Source organism: Myotis lucifugus, unplaced genomic scaffold (genome assembly GCF_000147115.1).
Source record: "Myotis lucifugus unplaced genomic scaffold, Myoluc2.0 scaffold_160, whole genome shotgun sequence".
Taxonomy (NCBI): Eukaryota; Metazoa; Chordata; class Mammalia; order Chiroptera; family Vespertilionidae; genus Myotis; species Myotis lucifugus.
The window spans coordinates 1124521-1136602 of record NW_005871208.1 but is presented as its reverse complement, the minus strand read 5'-3'; the positions used below and the strand labels follow the sequence as shown (position 1 = coordinate 1136602).

Below are 12082 nucleotides of genomic sequence, written 5' to 3'. Positions count from 1 at the left end.
CTCCCCCTTTCCCTTCCTCTATGAAATGAATTAAAAAAAGTTTGTGTTTTTTTTTTAAAAAAAAGCCACAATAGAAATGAAGGCCAAACTGAAAGCAGCACAAAGAGAAAAAGACATTGCTGAATGCACAATAAGAGACAAACAGGTGAAGGTGAAGAAAAGCCAGCAGTTACAAAAAAAAAACAAAACAAAAAAAACAATCTTAAAGCATTAAAAGAGAATCAAAAGGTGGGAGAAAAAGTAAGTCCAACACAATTTGGAAAAGAGGATGTATGTGGGAGTATAGAAGAAATAAGCCTGGCCATGATATGATACATCTTATAAAGCTGGGTAATAAGTACACAAGGGCCCATCGTGGTGTTATTCTGCTTATCTACCTGTGTGAAATTTTACATTGAAGGAAAGGCATTTTTAACTTTGTAATCAACAAAAAGGAACAGGACTCTTTCTATTAGGCATATTCAACAGCCTGTATTGAGCTGCAGGATCTCTGCTGAGTGAAATAGCAGTTTGCAGAGGAGAGCACTCTGATACACAAGCGTAAAATGCAGAGCCTTTGTTTGATTCAGTGACTAACTCCTAGCTCAGTGAATTGAGAATAGTCTTATTGTACTCAGATCAAGTCAAAGCTAGAAGGCAAGAAAATTTCCCCTGACTATAGGAAGCCAAAATGCAATCTTCATATTTCATAACTTTTCTAATAATCCAGCTGTGATCTCACTGCTTGTAAAGCCCAACCCTCCCCAATCTGCAAGCTCACCTTCCAGGACTGAGCCCAGCCCATTTCCACTATATATAAACTGCTGCCTGCAAACGCATCACACACCTGCTGCTCTCAGCTCTACCCTCCAGCCTCTCACGCCTTCTTCAGCCTTCTCATCTTCAGGAACCATGTCGAGCAAATCCACCATCAGGACCCAGAGCAGCAGCCACCGTGGCTTCAGTGCCAGCTCAGCCAGAGTCCCTGGGGTCAGCCGCTCTGGCTTCAGCAGTGTCTCCGTGTGCCGCTCCAGGGGCAGTGGAGGCCTCGGTGGAGTGTGTGGAGGAGCTGGCTTTGGCAGCAGGAGCCTCTATGGCCTGGGGGGCTCCAAGAGGATTTCCATCGGAGGTGGCAGCTGTGCCGTCAGTGGAGGATATGGTGGCAGAGTTGGAGGTGGCTTTGGCTTTGGAGGTGGAGCCGGGAGTGGCTTTGGTTTTGGCGGTGGATCTGGTGGTGGCTTTGGGCTCGGTGGTGGAGCTGGCTTTGGTGGTGGCTATGGGGGCGCTGGCTTCCCTGTGTGCCCCCCTGGAGGCATCCAAGAGGTCACAATCAACCAGAATCTCCTCACTCCTCTGAACCTGCAAATCGACCCCACCATCCAGCGGGTGAGGACTGAGGAGCGGGAGCAGATCAAGACCCTCAACAACAAGTTCGCCTCCTTCATTGACAAGGTGAGCCAGGAGGACCTGTCCTCCAGTGGGGACTCAGAGTCCCCAAAGTAGAAGACCAACCCATGTTCTCTCGGGGGGAGAATAGGGTAGAGGGAAAAAGGGACTCAGCCTGGCTTCCCACTGGGATCCGATAGGCAGAAGCTGGTGGAAATCACTTAGAACTGTTGAATATCTAAATGTCCCTCATTCCAGTCTAGAAAGAATTCTCAACTTTTGATAACCCTGAAGCAAAGAAAAATCAGTGAGAAAATGGAATGAATTAACTTTACCTTGTGAAGAAAATCTAAGACATTAAAAATAAAATTCCAGTGAAAACTACTTTAGAGCTTGGGTAGTGGGGGAAAAAGAAAAGAAAAAGATATTCTAGCTGGATTAGAAAAAAAAGACAGAAAGATTTAGATGTCTCATAGAAACACTAATTGATTTTAGAAACAGAGAAGGACAATTCAACGAGGATGTTTTATAGGACTCTCATACACTGAATGAGCAGTTAGAATGGAATCCATTTATTAATTAGATTTAAATTTTAATTATTAGATTCTAAACATTTAGTTATGTCATAACTAAATAAAAATGTTGTGCTTTATATCAGGGAAATACTACTTTAAACTAGTTGTGTGATTGCACTTGACAAGAGAAATGTTGAAAGTCTCTGGTAGGCTCCATTACTTAGAGGGTGAGAGCACCTCTGTGTCCATGGGGGAACTTCACGGAGGAGATCAGTGGGGTGTGAACAGTTTGAGGGAGCAGAACTGTCAGCTTGAGCCTCTATACAATGTCTAGCAGTCCAATGCTGTCACCACACAGGCCTGCTTGGGGACCTGACAACTCATACTACTTTCTTCCTTCCTTTGTCTGGCAAATAACCACTGTGTTTCTCCAGGTGCGCTTCCTGGAGCAGCAGAACAAGGTGTTGGACACCAAGTGGACCCTGCTGCAGGAACAGGGCACCAAGACTGTGAGGCAGAACCTGGAGCCTTTGTTTGAGCAGTACATCAACAACCTCAGGAGACAGCTGGACAGTATCGTTGGGGAGAGAGGCCGCCTGGACTCAGAGCTCAGGGGCATGCAGGACATGGTGGAGGACTTCAAGAACAAGTGAGTTAAGGAGAGATATGGGGTAATTTCCAGAACTGCACACTTCAAGACCAGGTTGAGATGTGGTCATGATTTTGTAGCAAACCATGTCCATAAAGATGAAAATCACAAATGTTGCTTAAAAACAAAGCTAAGAGAAATGAAGCAAAAGGCTGGATAGGTGCATAGGGAGAGTAAAAAAGGAAACATTTAGGGACCACAAAAATCATCTTTGAGGCTTACTGTCAAGAAAGCTGACCTTGGATATATCCATTATGGGAAGTTCTGACCCCAGGCTGCCTTTCTCACCACTGATGTAGGCCTTTCTCATTCTAGATATGAAGATGAAATCAACAAGCGCACCGCTGCAGAGAATGAATTTGTGACTCTGAAGAAGGTGAGCTGATTACAACCAAGGCTTCATGTTTCTTTTCAAAAGAAGAAAACTCTGGAGTCCTTTCCACATCTGAGAGGACAAGAGGTGGGGAGACTATAAGATTAGCAGATGGGGAAGGAGGGCTCAGCTGACCCCATGGTGTTGGCTTATTCCCCAGGATGTGGATGCTGCCTACATGAATAAGGTTGAACTACAAGCCAAGGTAGATGCTCTCATGGATGAGATCAACTTCACCAGAGCCTTCTATGAAGCCGTAAGCATCTTCACCTTCATTTGAATTACTCTAATGGGGCTCTGCAAAAGGGTGGAAGATCTTGGGGTTGGGAAGCCTATAAACTTTACAGGAGAAAATGATCTGACCATCTTATGTTCTGCAGGAACTGGCTCAGATGCAGACCCACATCTCAGACACTTCTGTGGTCCTTTCCATGGACAACAACCGTGACCTGGACCTGGGCAGCATCATTGCTGAAGTCAAGGCCCAATATGAGGAGATTGCTCAGAGGAGCCGGACTGAGGCTGAGTCCTGGTACCAGAGCAAGGTGAGCAGTGAGTGGACAACTGCTGAGAAATTCTTGTGTTCATTCCCTAAACACTAGCAAGACTACCAGGCTTCACAGGGAAAATGCACTTCTAAGGAAGCTGGTGTCCTCTCACAGAATGTGTACCTTGTAACGATAGAGTAGATATTGACAGAATTCATGTGCAATTCTATAAGTGAAAGAAACCCATGCAGGAGAAAAGCTAATGTAGATAAGAACCTAGTGACTTTTGCTTTAGTGTGACACTGAGGCTGCCTCTCAGAAAACCAGTGCAGGACATTGCTGGTTCTGAGGAGAACTAGAAAGGCAGTGGTTTCATGACAAGGTTGGTCTGAGATTAGTGTAGAGTATCCAATGACCTAGTAATATCAGCATTTCCTAAAATCTTTTTTGAAAAGCCATTGGGTTGAATTTATTAAAAGCCTGACACAGTGTGACAGTCAGTGTTAACATGTGAAAGGCCATATACATCAGCTTCTCTCCCTCTTTGCTACAGTATGAGGAGCTTCAGGTCACAGCTGGCAGACACGGAGATGACCTGCGCAACACCAAGCAGGAGATTGCTGAGATCAACCGCATGATCCAGAGGCTGAGATCTGAGATTGACCACGTCAAGAAACAGGTATGGTGGGGACTAAGGAAAATAAAAGCATCCTTTCCTTGCTAGACCACCACGTGGTCACCAACCATCATTTCTTATTCCTGGGAATTTGGGAGACAATAGGGAGAGGACACCATGCAGTGTCTACCCTGAGTGAGTTCCCACAGGTAGGTGAGATAGATCCCAACCCTAGAGCATGATATAAACAGGTGGACAAAACCAATTTCCCCTGTGAGAGCTGTAAAATATAGTCTAGACGCACTGAACAGAGATGAGATGGGAACAGTTGATTTGGGAATGAACAAAACTGGGAAAGAAAAGGCAGGCCAGAAAGTGAGGAGGATTGGTGCAAATCTGCCCAAGATTCAAGGTCAAAAAAATGTTAGTCAAGTAAAGACACTGGACAAAGACCAGTGTCACCTAAAATTGTGAGGTATAAGAAACCCCTCACCTCCATGAGAATGTTTGTGATTTTGTACAAGTTAGTGTGGCTGCTACATGAGATTATCAAAAGCTGTCAAGATTCAAAACAAGTTAGTGGGTACATTTCTTCCTTTGTCCCCTAATCTATATCTGCTGTAGCACCTTCTACCAGTCAGCCCCCACATCGTCATGCAGGGTGGTTAATACAAAGGGCACAGGTTTTTTTCAGATGACTCATAAATTAGATAAGGCTTGCAGAATGGACTGAGACTGGATAGAAAGGGTCTGAGCTGCATTTCCGTGCTATCAGGGCTCTGGCTCTCTTCCTCACTGGGAAATAGGCACCACAGCTAGTCTCCTGGGAGGACTAGATTGCAAGTTCATTCTGCTTATCTCCCCCTCTAGTGCGCCAACCTGCAGGCCGCCATTGCTGATGCTGAGCAGCGTGGGGAGCTGGCCCTCAAGGATGCCAAGAGTAAGCTGGTTGAGCTGGAAGATGCCCTGCAGAAAGCCAAGCAGGACATGGCCCGGCTCCTGAAGGAGTACCAGGAACTGATGAATGTCAAGCTGGCCCTGGATGTGGAGATTGCTACCTACAGGAAGCTGCTGGAAGGCGAGGAGTGCAGGTGGGCAACTCACAACCTCCTCTATCATCTGGGTGATTCTCCATGATGTGCAGCCAGTGATCCCAAGCTTAAAGCACCGTAGTGATGGCCATAATTACTATTCTCAGAGAACCATGGAAGAGGCAGTTTCCCCATGGATGGTCCTCACATGGAGGCTTCCCACACTGGTCCAGTAGTGGTTCTCTGAGGTCTCATGCTCTCTGTGTTTCCTCCTTCCTAGGTTGAGTGGGGAAGGTGTTGGACCAGTCAACATCTGTAAGTATCTTTGCTTGCCTCCCTCCCTTACCCTTGAGTTCTTCTGACTTGACTCAGGCTGACATAATGAGCTCACCATGTCTGTGTGTCCTTGTCCCCCTCCCTTCCACAGCTGTGGTGCAGTCCACCGTCTCCAGTGGTTATGGCAGTGCTGGTGGTGTCGGCAGTGGCTTCGGCCTGGGCGGAGGCAGCGGCTACTCCTATGGCAGTGGTCACAGCCTTAGAGGTGGCTTCAGTTCTGGCAGTGGCAGAGGCTTTGGGGGTGGCCTCAGCTCTGCTGGGGGCAGCAGTTCCACCATCAAATACAGCACCACCTCATCCACCACCAGGAAGGGCTACAAGCACTGAAGTCCTCCCATTGGCTCTTGGTCCCACATTGTCTCAAGGCCCCCTTTGCAGCTGCATGGTCCTCTCTTCAGGTTGCTTCTTCTCTCCTGTCTCAGATTTCTCTTGGCCCCTGGGTTAAGCAGAAGTTGCCTAGTCCTCATTTCCTCTATCAATTCCTGTTAGATCTGAGCTTTCATTACTCACCCTGAGAAGGTCAACAATCAATGTCATGCAGACATGTAGACATCTTTTTGATGTTCCCATATTATCATCAGATATATCAGTCTGCCATAATTCTGGTAAGAAAATGACGTATGCCCCATGAAAATTGAAACTTGATCTACATCATCTACAGAATGGGGAATCTTGCCTTTGATGTCTGACTTCCCTGCTCATTATAACTCCATGCAGGAGTTGCCCTTAGGACAAATAAGTTATCTTCCCATCAGTGTCCCTAGATGGTATTGACACAACACTCTCATATACAGAGTTATATCCCTGCAATATTTTTCTCTGCTCTTTGCTTTCTTTTGTTGTGTTCAATAAAGCATATTTCTAATACAAAGATTTTGTGTTAGACTGTATCTCTGATCATGTATTGGTTCTGAAACTTTCTCATACCACACAATGATCCTCATATTCAGAGAACCATTTCTCAGCCGCACTGACAATTTACCTTGCTTCATGCCCAACTCCGTCAGTCAGCACTGTGTGAATCTCAGCTATCCTGTGAGTTGATGACTACCAACAACTATTCAGTCCTCTGCTACTCAAGTCTCTTTCTCAGAATGAAGTGTTTTAGAGAAAAGGAAGCCAGGGTCCTGGAACCTAAATCAGTATAACCTCATAACAGAGGGGTTTTGTTTTTCAAGCTCCATCATTTGGTGGCTTGGCCCCCACCCAAATCTCTAAGACTCTCGGAGATACCCCTCCCTACTACCACCCACAAACAAGGAAACACTGTACTGACCCAGCAAAACAGAGGCCATTTGGTAGGAAGGCGAAATGCTTGATTCCTCTCTATGATAATAAAGACTTTTGCCACAAAGTTATTGTCTTTACTAGTATATACCATCTTGAGATGTATGAAACCAGTTGGTACAGAAAAAAATACCCCCAGATCATGGTGGATGGATTAATAAAACCACATAGTGCTAAATGAGTTGGGAAAGATTTCCTTTGCATCCAAAGATAGTTGGATTCACTGAAGAAATTCTCTTGACAAATGCTGGTTAAAATTTATGGACCTGTAAATTTGATAGTCTGTTAATTACATCTCCATAACTTTGAAATAAAATAACTCAATAAAATATATTAATAAAACCTCGAAAAAGTGTTGGTTAGGAGTTTTGTTCTGAAAAGCTATTGGCAAAAAGATGAGATTGAAAGATGGTCCATGTGGACAGGCAGGAGGTGGTTCTGGCTGGGAACAATCTCCTTTTGTGATCAGATATCCAAAAACCATTTTCAGTGTAAAGATGGATGCAAATTTTGATAAGCAAAAATAGATTTTGGAGGTTCCTTAAAATCTTCCCAGATATCAGTGTCAGGGTTATATTTTGACTTTTAGACAGAAATGGATTCTCTATCTTTCAGGCCATGTTTGTACAAGCTTATTCTAGAATTTGGCTTATCAGGTATTTTATACTCAATCTTATCTATAGGCAAAAAAAAATTAAAAAGCAAGGAAAACTTCCAATAACAACAATAATGAGCTCAGTTATAATAATATTTTATTAATCTGAAACCATGGCAGAATCCCTGTGCCCCAGGTCATGAGTCAAGTTACGGTCTAGCCTTGTTCCATGATTGCCTGCAGGTTGGCAAGAGTCTTGCTGCTGAGCTGGTCAGTAAGCAGAAATTTGGGGCTCAAGGAGACTTTTGATAATTAATGACTTCCCTACCCTTCTATTATATAGACACAGGGTTTGAGATTGAGATCAAGGGCATGGTGGAAGCAGAGCTTAAGAACTATCATGCTGTATAAATCCTAGAAGCTAATAGGGAAACTTCCCGATGATACAGTCTCAGACTCTGGTTATCTCTCTCCACATGAGAAGCTCCATTAGAGTAGGTTACAGCCCTCCCTCACCACCCTAGAGTGAAGGCCAGCTGAGTACCTAGTTCTGCAGAGCCCAGCTACCTGCCAGCAAGCTTGATACTCAGAGCAGTCACCTATCTCAATCACCTATGAATAGGGCCACGCAGACAAAATAGAGAATGCCTACTTAAATTTGAATTTCACATAAACAATTAAAATAAATTCGCATAAGTATGTCCCAAATATTGCATGGAACATACTTATACTAAGCCATTATTTGTTGTGAAGTTCGAATTGAACTGGGCATCTTGTATTTTTATTTGCTAAAGCTGGCAACTCTACTTATGAAGTAGATCTGCCCTTGGACTGGACTACAGACAGGGCACTGCTGCTCTGGATCTCTACTTTAAAGGGGCAGACAATAGGCAAGGACCAAACTTAAGACCCTTTCCTCTAACCATCCCCTCTCTTCTACTCCAGGCCTATCCATGTCTTCCATGTTCTACAGTTTCTCAGGATTGACCCTGGCGGGGGTGCGGGGGAGACAGCATGACCAGCTGGTTGGCCATCTTAGCTGGAACTTGAGCCATGGACTTCTTTTTAAAGGACATTGTGTTTATTTATTATGTATGTGATCTATTAAAAGTTGTTAACTTGGAAATAAGGGTGAAAGCAAATAAGTCAAAATGTTAATAGTGATTGATTCTGAGGAGTGGGAATTTGGGTAATTGTTGTTTTTTTGGTGTTTTTTTTTTTAAGGTTTTTTAAATTTCATTTTTTTAAGCTGGAAAAGTTTTTTTTTATTCTTATTTAAAAAAATATTATAATAATTATTACAAAGGGTATTACATATGTGTCCTTCCCCCACCCCCCGCCCTTGACAATCCCCTGCCCTCCCTTACTCCCCAGTGTCTTATGTCCATTAGTTATGCTTATATGCATGCATACAAGTCCTTCTGGAAAAGTTTTTTGTTGTTTGTTTTTTAAAATTTTGTTTTATTGCTTAAAGTATTACAAAGAGTATTACATATGTCTCCTTTTTTTTCTCCCCTTGACCTTCCCCTGGTCTCCCCTACCCGCCAGTGTCTTGTGTTCATTGGTTATGCTTATATGCATGCATACAAGTCCTTCGGTTGATCTCCTTACTCCCCCTCCCCCTAACCCTCCCCGGCCCTCCCGCTGTAGTTTGACAATCTGTTCGATGTTGCTCTTTTTTGTACTTTTCTCTACATAAAGGTAAACATCCTCATCTTTCCCATTGAAATATCACTTTTGTTACATACTGATTTTCTCTTCTGTCCCATTGACTTCTGTGTAATCACATCATTGTAGTTACTAGAGCTTTCTATTCCACGTTGGTTTCTTATACAGCAATTCCTACTCATTGTTTGTTTTTCAGTATTTTCTGGCTATTCTTGTGCATTTTGTGTTGTTGTTATTGCTAGTATTAGGTATCCCTAGGTATCTGAAGAGTTTTTGCATTGTGAATTAGAACCCTTTCTTTCCTGTCATATTTTATAGTCACTAAAAGGTGGTGCATGAGAATTGTTGATTTCTGTATCCACTCACCTTGCTGAACTTTATCCCAGTTATAATGATAAGTGACTAGTAAGAGCCAGGATCCAAGGATCGACCTGCCTCCTTTCAGAATCTGTGCTCTTCCCCCATGGGAGGGAGGTGTGGTCTCACCCAGACTCTGGCTCCATCAGTTCACCTTCTGGCTCTGGGGAGAACAAGGAAGGACTGACCTGGCCTTCCCCTAGCACTCCAGCCTTTTCTTGCTTTGCATGCCCTCTGGTGGAGATGCCATTCCCCCAGAAAGAAAAGAGCAGGCACAGGAGTGGGATGCTCACTAAATGGGGCATCTGCTGGATGATGACATCAGTTGATGCCATATTCACACACTGAGGGCAAACACCAAGCCATGCTGCCCTTGAGCTTGAGAATCCCAGCCCACACTGGGCGGAAGAGGGATGATGCTTTTGCCCCAGCTGGCACAGCTTACTGCTCTCTCCTCCTCCAGCTCTGGACTCGATCCAAGCTTTATTTTGTCTTTTCTCTTTTTGAGAGCCCTTCCTGGTCTCTGAAGCCTTATTTTCCCTACTCTGACTTGTTATTTATTCTTTGGTAATGAGGAGTGGTGAGTAGAATGTGATTGTCTTTAGCCTATATTACCCTTGTCTCAAAAACTGTCTTCCAAACTTCATTATTTGTATACCCAATGTCACTCAGAAATCCAGCAAAGTCATTGAGGAATACAGTGTAAGATTACCTGTGGCATAGCTGGGTTCTGGACCCTACAGATAATTTACAGGAAGGTAGGTACATATTAGGTACATGTTGGATTCAACTGAATCATGTACCTACCCCAGAAAAAAAATCCCTCTCTCCTGGCAGAGCCAGAACTACACACAACACATACAAACACACACCATATAAACCAAAAGGCAAGGGCAATGTGTGCAAAGTATGAAAGCATGTGATCAATGGCAGGTCCAACTCCAGAGAGGTTAAGTGGATGTCAGTTCTTTCAAAGGGAAATTTTTAAAGAAATAGGAAAATCATATTTCAAAATCCACAAAATACCATGATGCCTAAACAACCTTATCAAAATAGAAAGTACAGGTTGCCTATCTCAGAGAGACATTAAATGCTCCAAGAAAATAAAACAAACAAATAAAAAAGAATTCCATTCATTGCAGAATCACACCCTCTACATCATTCCAGAAAAAAAAATAGAAATGTCACAACTTCTCTGGAGAGAGGGTATCCCTGTTTACAATTAGACCACAGAAGCCCTTTGATACTGAATTGAATTTTTCGTGCCAAGGTTCAAGTGTATTCCCTGGTCACTACAACAACAATGAAGAAACAGGTTGGTCTCCTAACATAATGCCTTTCCCCTTTCCTCACACCTCCTATTTCCCAATTCACTCATCATTTTCATTAGTCTCTGGGCTCACTCCAGGTTGACAAACTCTTGCCTAATAAACCAGTGCTTGGGGCAAATGAAAAGCACTTTGAAGTATTCCTTTATAAGGACTGGTGTCTCTCATTGGCCTGATGGGAGCACATCCAGAATTTCCCCTGGGAGGGAGTCACGCAGAGGTTGCTGGGGCATCTCTGTCTGTGGGGTCATATAGCATTTTATCCTCTTTCCAGAGAGGGAGTGAAAGCAGTGTCCTGTTTGCTCAGATGTAACCTGCATCACAGGCATGGTGCTGGTCTGTTCAGTGGAAACTATTTTATCTCATCAGTCTCCAGAAATATGTCTGATTTTGCACCCGGGGAGCCTTCTGCAAAGCTGCATATCAATTGCATGTTGAGTGCAAACAAAAAGAGCAGCTCATTGAGTCCTCTGCTGAGTCCTTCAAACAGACAAATTCTTTTGTAATAATGAGTCGTGGGCTGTAATTTTTCAACCCTCTGTGTCTGGACTTTTGATTGTTTACCCCTCTTAAATCGGGCAATTGAGAGGTACGCTTCTCCAGCGACCTTAAGACAATCTCTCCCAGCTTAATGATTTGTGGTTTCTCAGCACCATTGTCACTTTCACCATCCTCATTATCAGTGTGTGCTCACTCGGTGCCTGCAGGTCAGCTGGGCATCAGACTGCCCAGAATGAGCAAGGGTTCCTAGGCCAAGGCTGGTTGTCCCAGGGGCCCAACCCTCTGGGAGATGGTGGAAAACACGACCCCACATCCAGAAGCTTCTGCCTATGGAAACACCCAGGTAAATGATGCATCACCAAGATATCTCAGACAGAAACACAGCTTTACAGACAAGGTAGGTGAACGTTCAGCAGATAAACACAATCCCATCGTAAATATTCTTGGATGGCTTCACTCTGTGATTTATCCATGAGAAATGTTAAACCAAGCCAGCTCCCCAGCCTCTCCTCCCATGCTCAGGAGGCTACGTCTTCTTGTGTGCGCCCGAAATGTGACCCTTGGAGCCAACAGGGAGAGCAAGGCTCATCTGAAGCCCTCAAATTCCATCCTATGATTGGTCATGCCACTTCCTCCCAGGAAGAGCTGCAGGGGCACCCCATTTCACCCCCACTTTCCTCTCCAGCAATGTCCCTAGATGGCAGCCCCTGAGCACCAACCAGAGAGACTTAGTGAAATGCTCCAGGCCTGGGAACAAATGAGGCCATTAGAGTGGTCAGAGGGGAATGGCCAAGATGCACCTGGAATCCTCTTGTCTAAATCCCTTCAGGTGCTTTCTGTGAGGTTACAATGTGAGGCCCTTGAGACGCTACCATTGCACCAACCTTCTCACTATAGGAGAGTCTCCAAGTGTGCTCCCAGGCAATGGGGAGCTTTTCTCCCTGAGCTCTATGGTGTGAGGGAAGCTTGGGGT

General features: G+C 44.3%; 1 protein-coding gene across 1 annotated transcript; it reads left to right on the top strand.

Moving 5' to 3' along the window:
* The first annotated feature begins 874 nt into the window (after positions 1-874).
* On the top strand, positions 875-6246 carry LOC102433686 (keratin, type II cytoskeletal 6A-like). Its single transcript, XM_006095691.3, has 9 exons — positions 875-1431; positions 2315-2529; positions 2845-2905; positions 3063-3158; positions 3283-3447; positions 3944-4069; positions 4877-5097; positions 5318-5352; positions 5465-6246. Exons 1-9 carry the CDS (start codon positions 892-894, stop codon positions 5698-5700), a joined length of 1695 nt encoding a protein of 564 aa, XP_006095753.1. The 5' UTR covers positions 875-891; the 3' UTR covers positions 5701-6246.
* Positions 6247-12082: the final 5836 nt, after the last annotated feature.

Coding starts and splice junctions, on each gene's coding strand:
- LOC102433686 (XM_006095691.3), top strand. CDS start 892: ATGTCGAGCAAATCCACCATCAGGACCCAGAGCAGCAGCCACCGTGGC. Junction 2,906..3,062: donor AATTTGTGACTCTGAAGAAG/GTGAGCTGATTA, acceptor CTTATTCCCCAG/GATGTGGATGCTGCCTACAT. Junction 3,448..3,943: donor AGTCCTGGTACCAGAGCAAG/GTGAGCAGTGAG, acceptor TCTTTGCTACAG/TATGAGGAGCTTCAGGTCAC.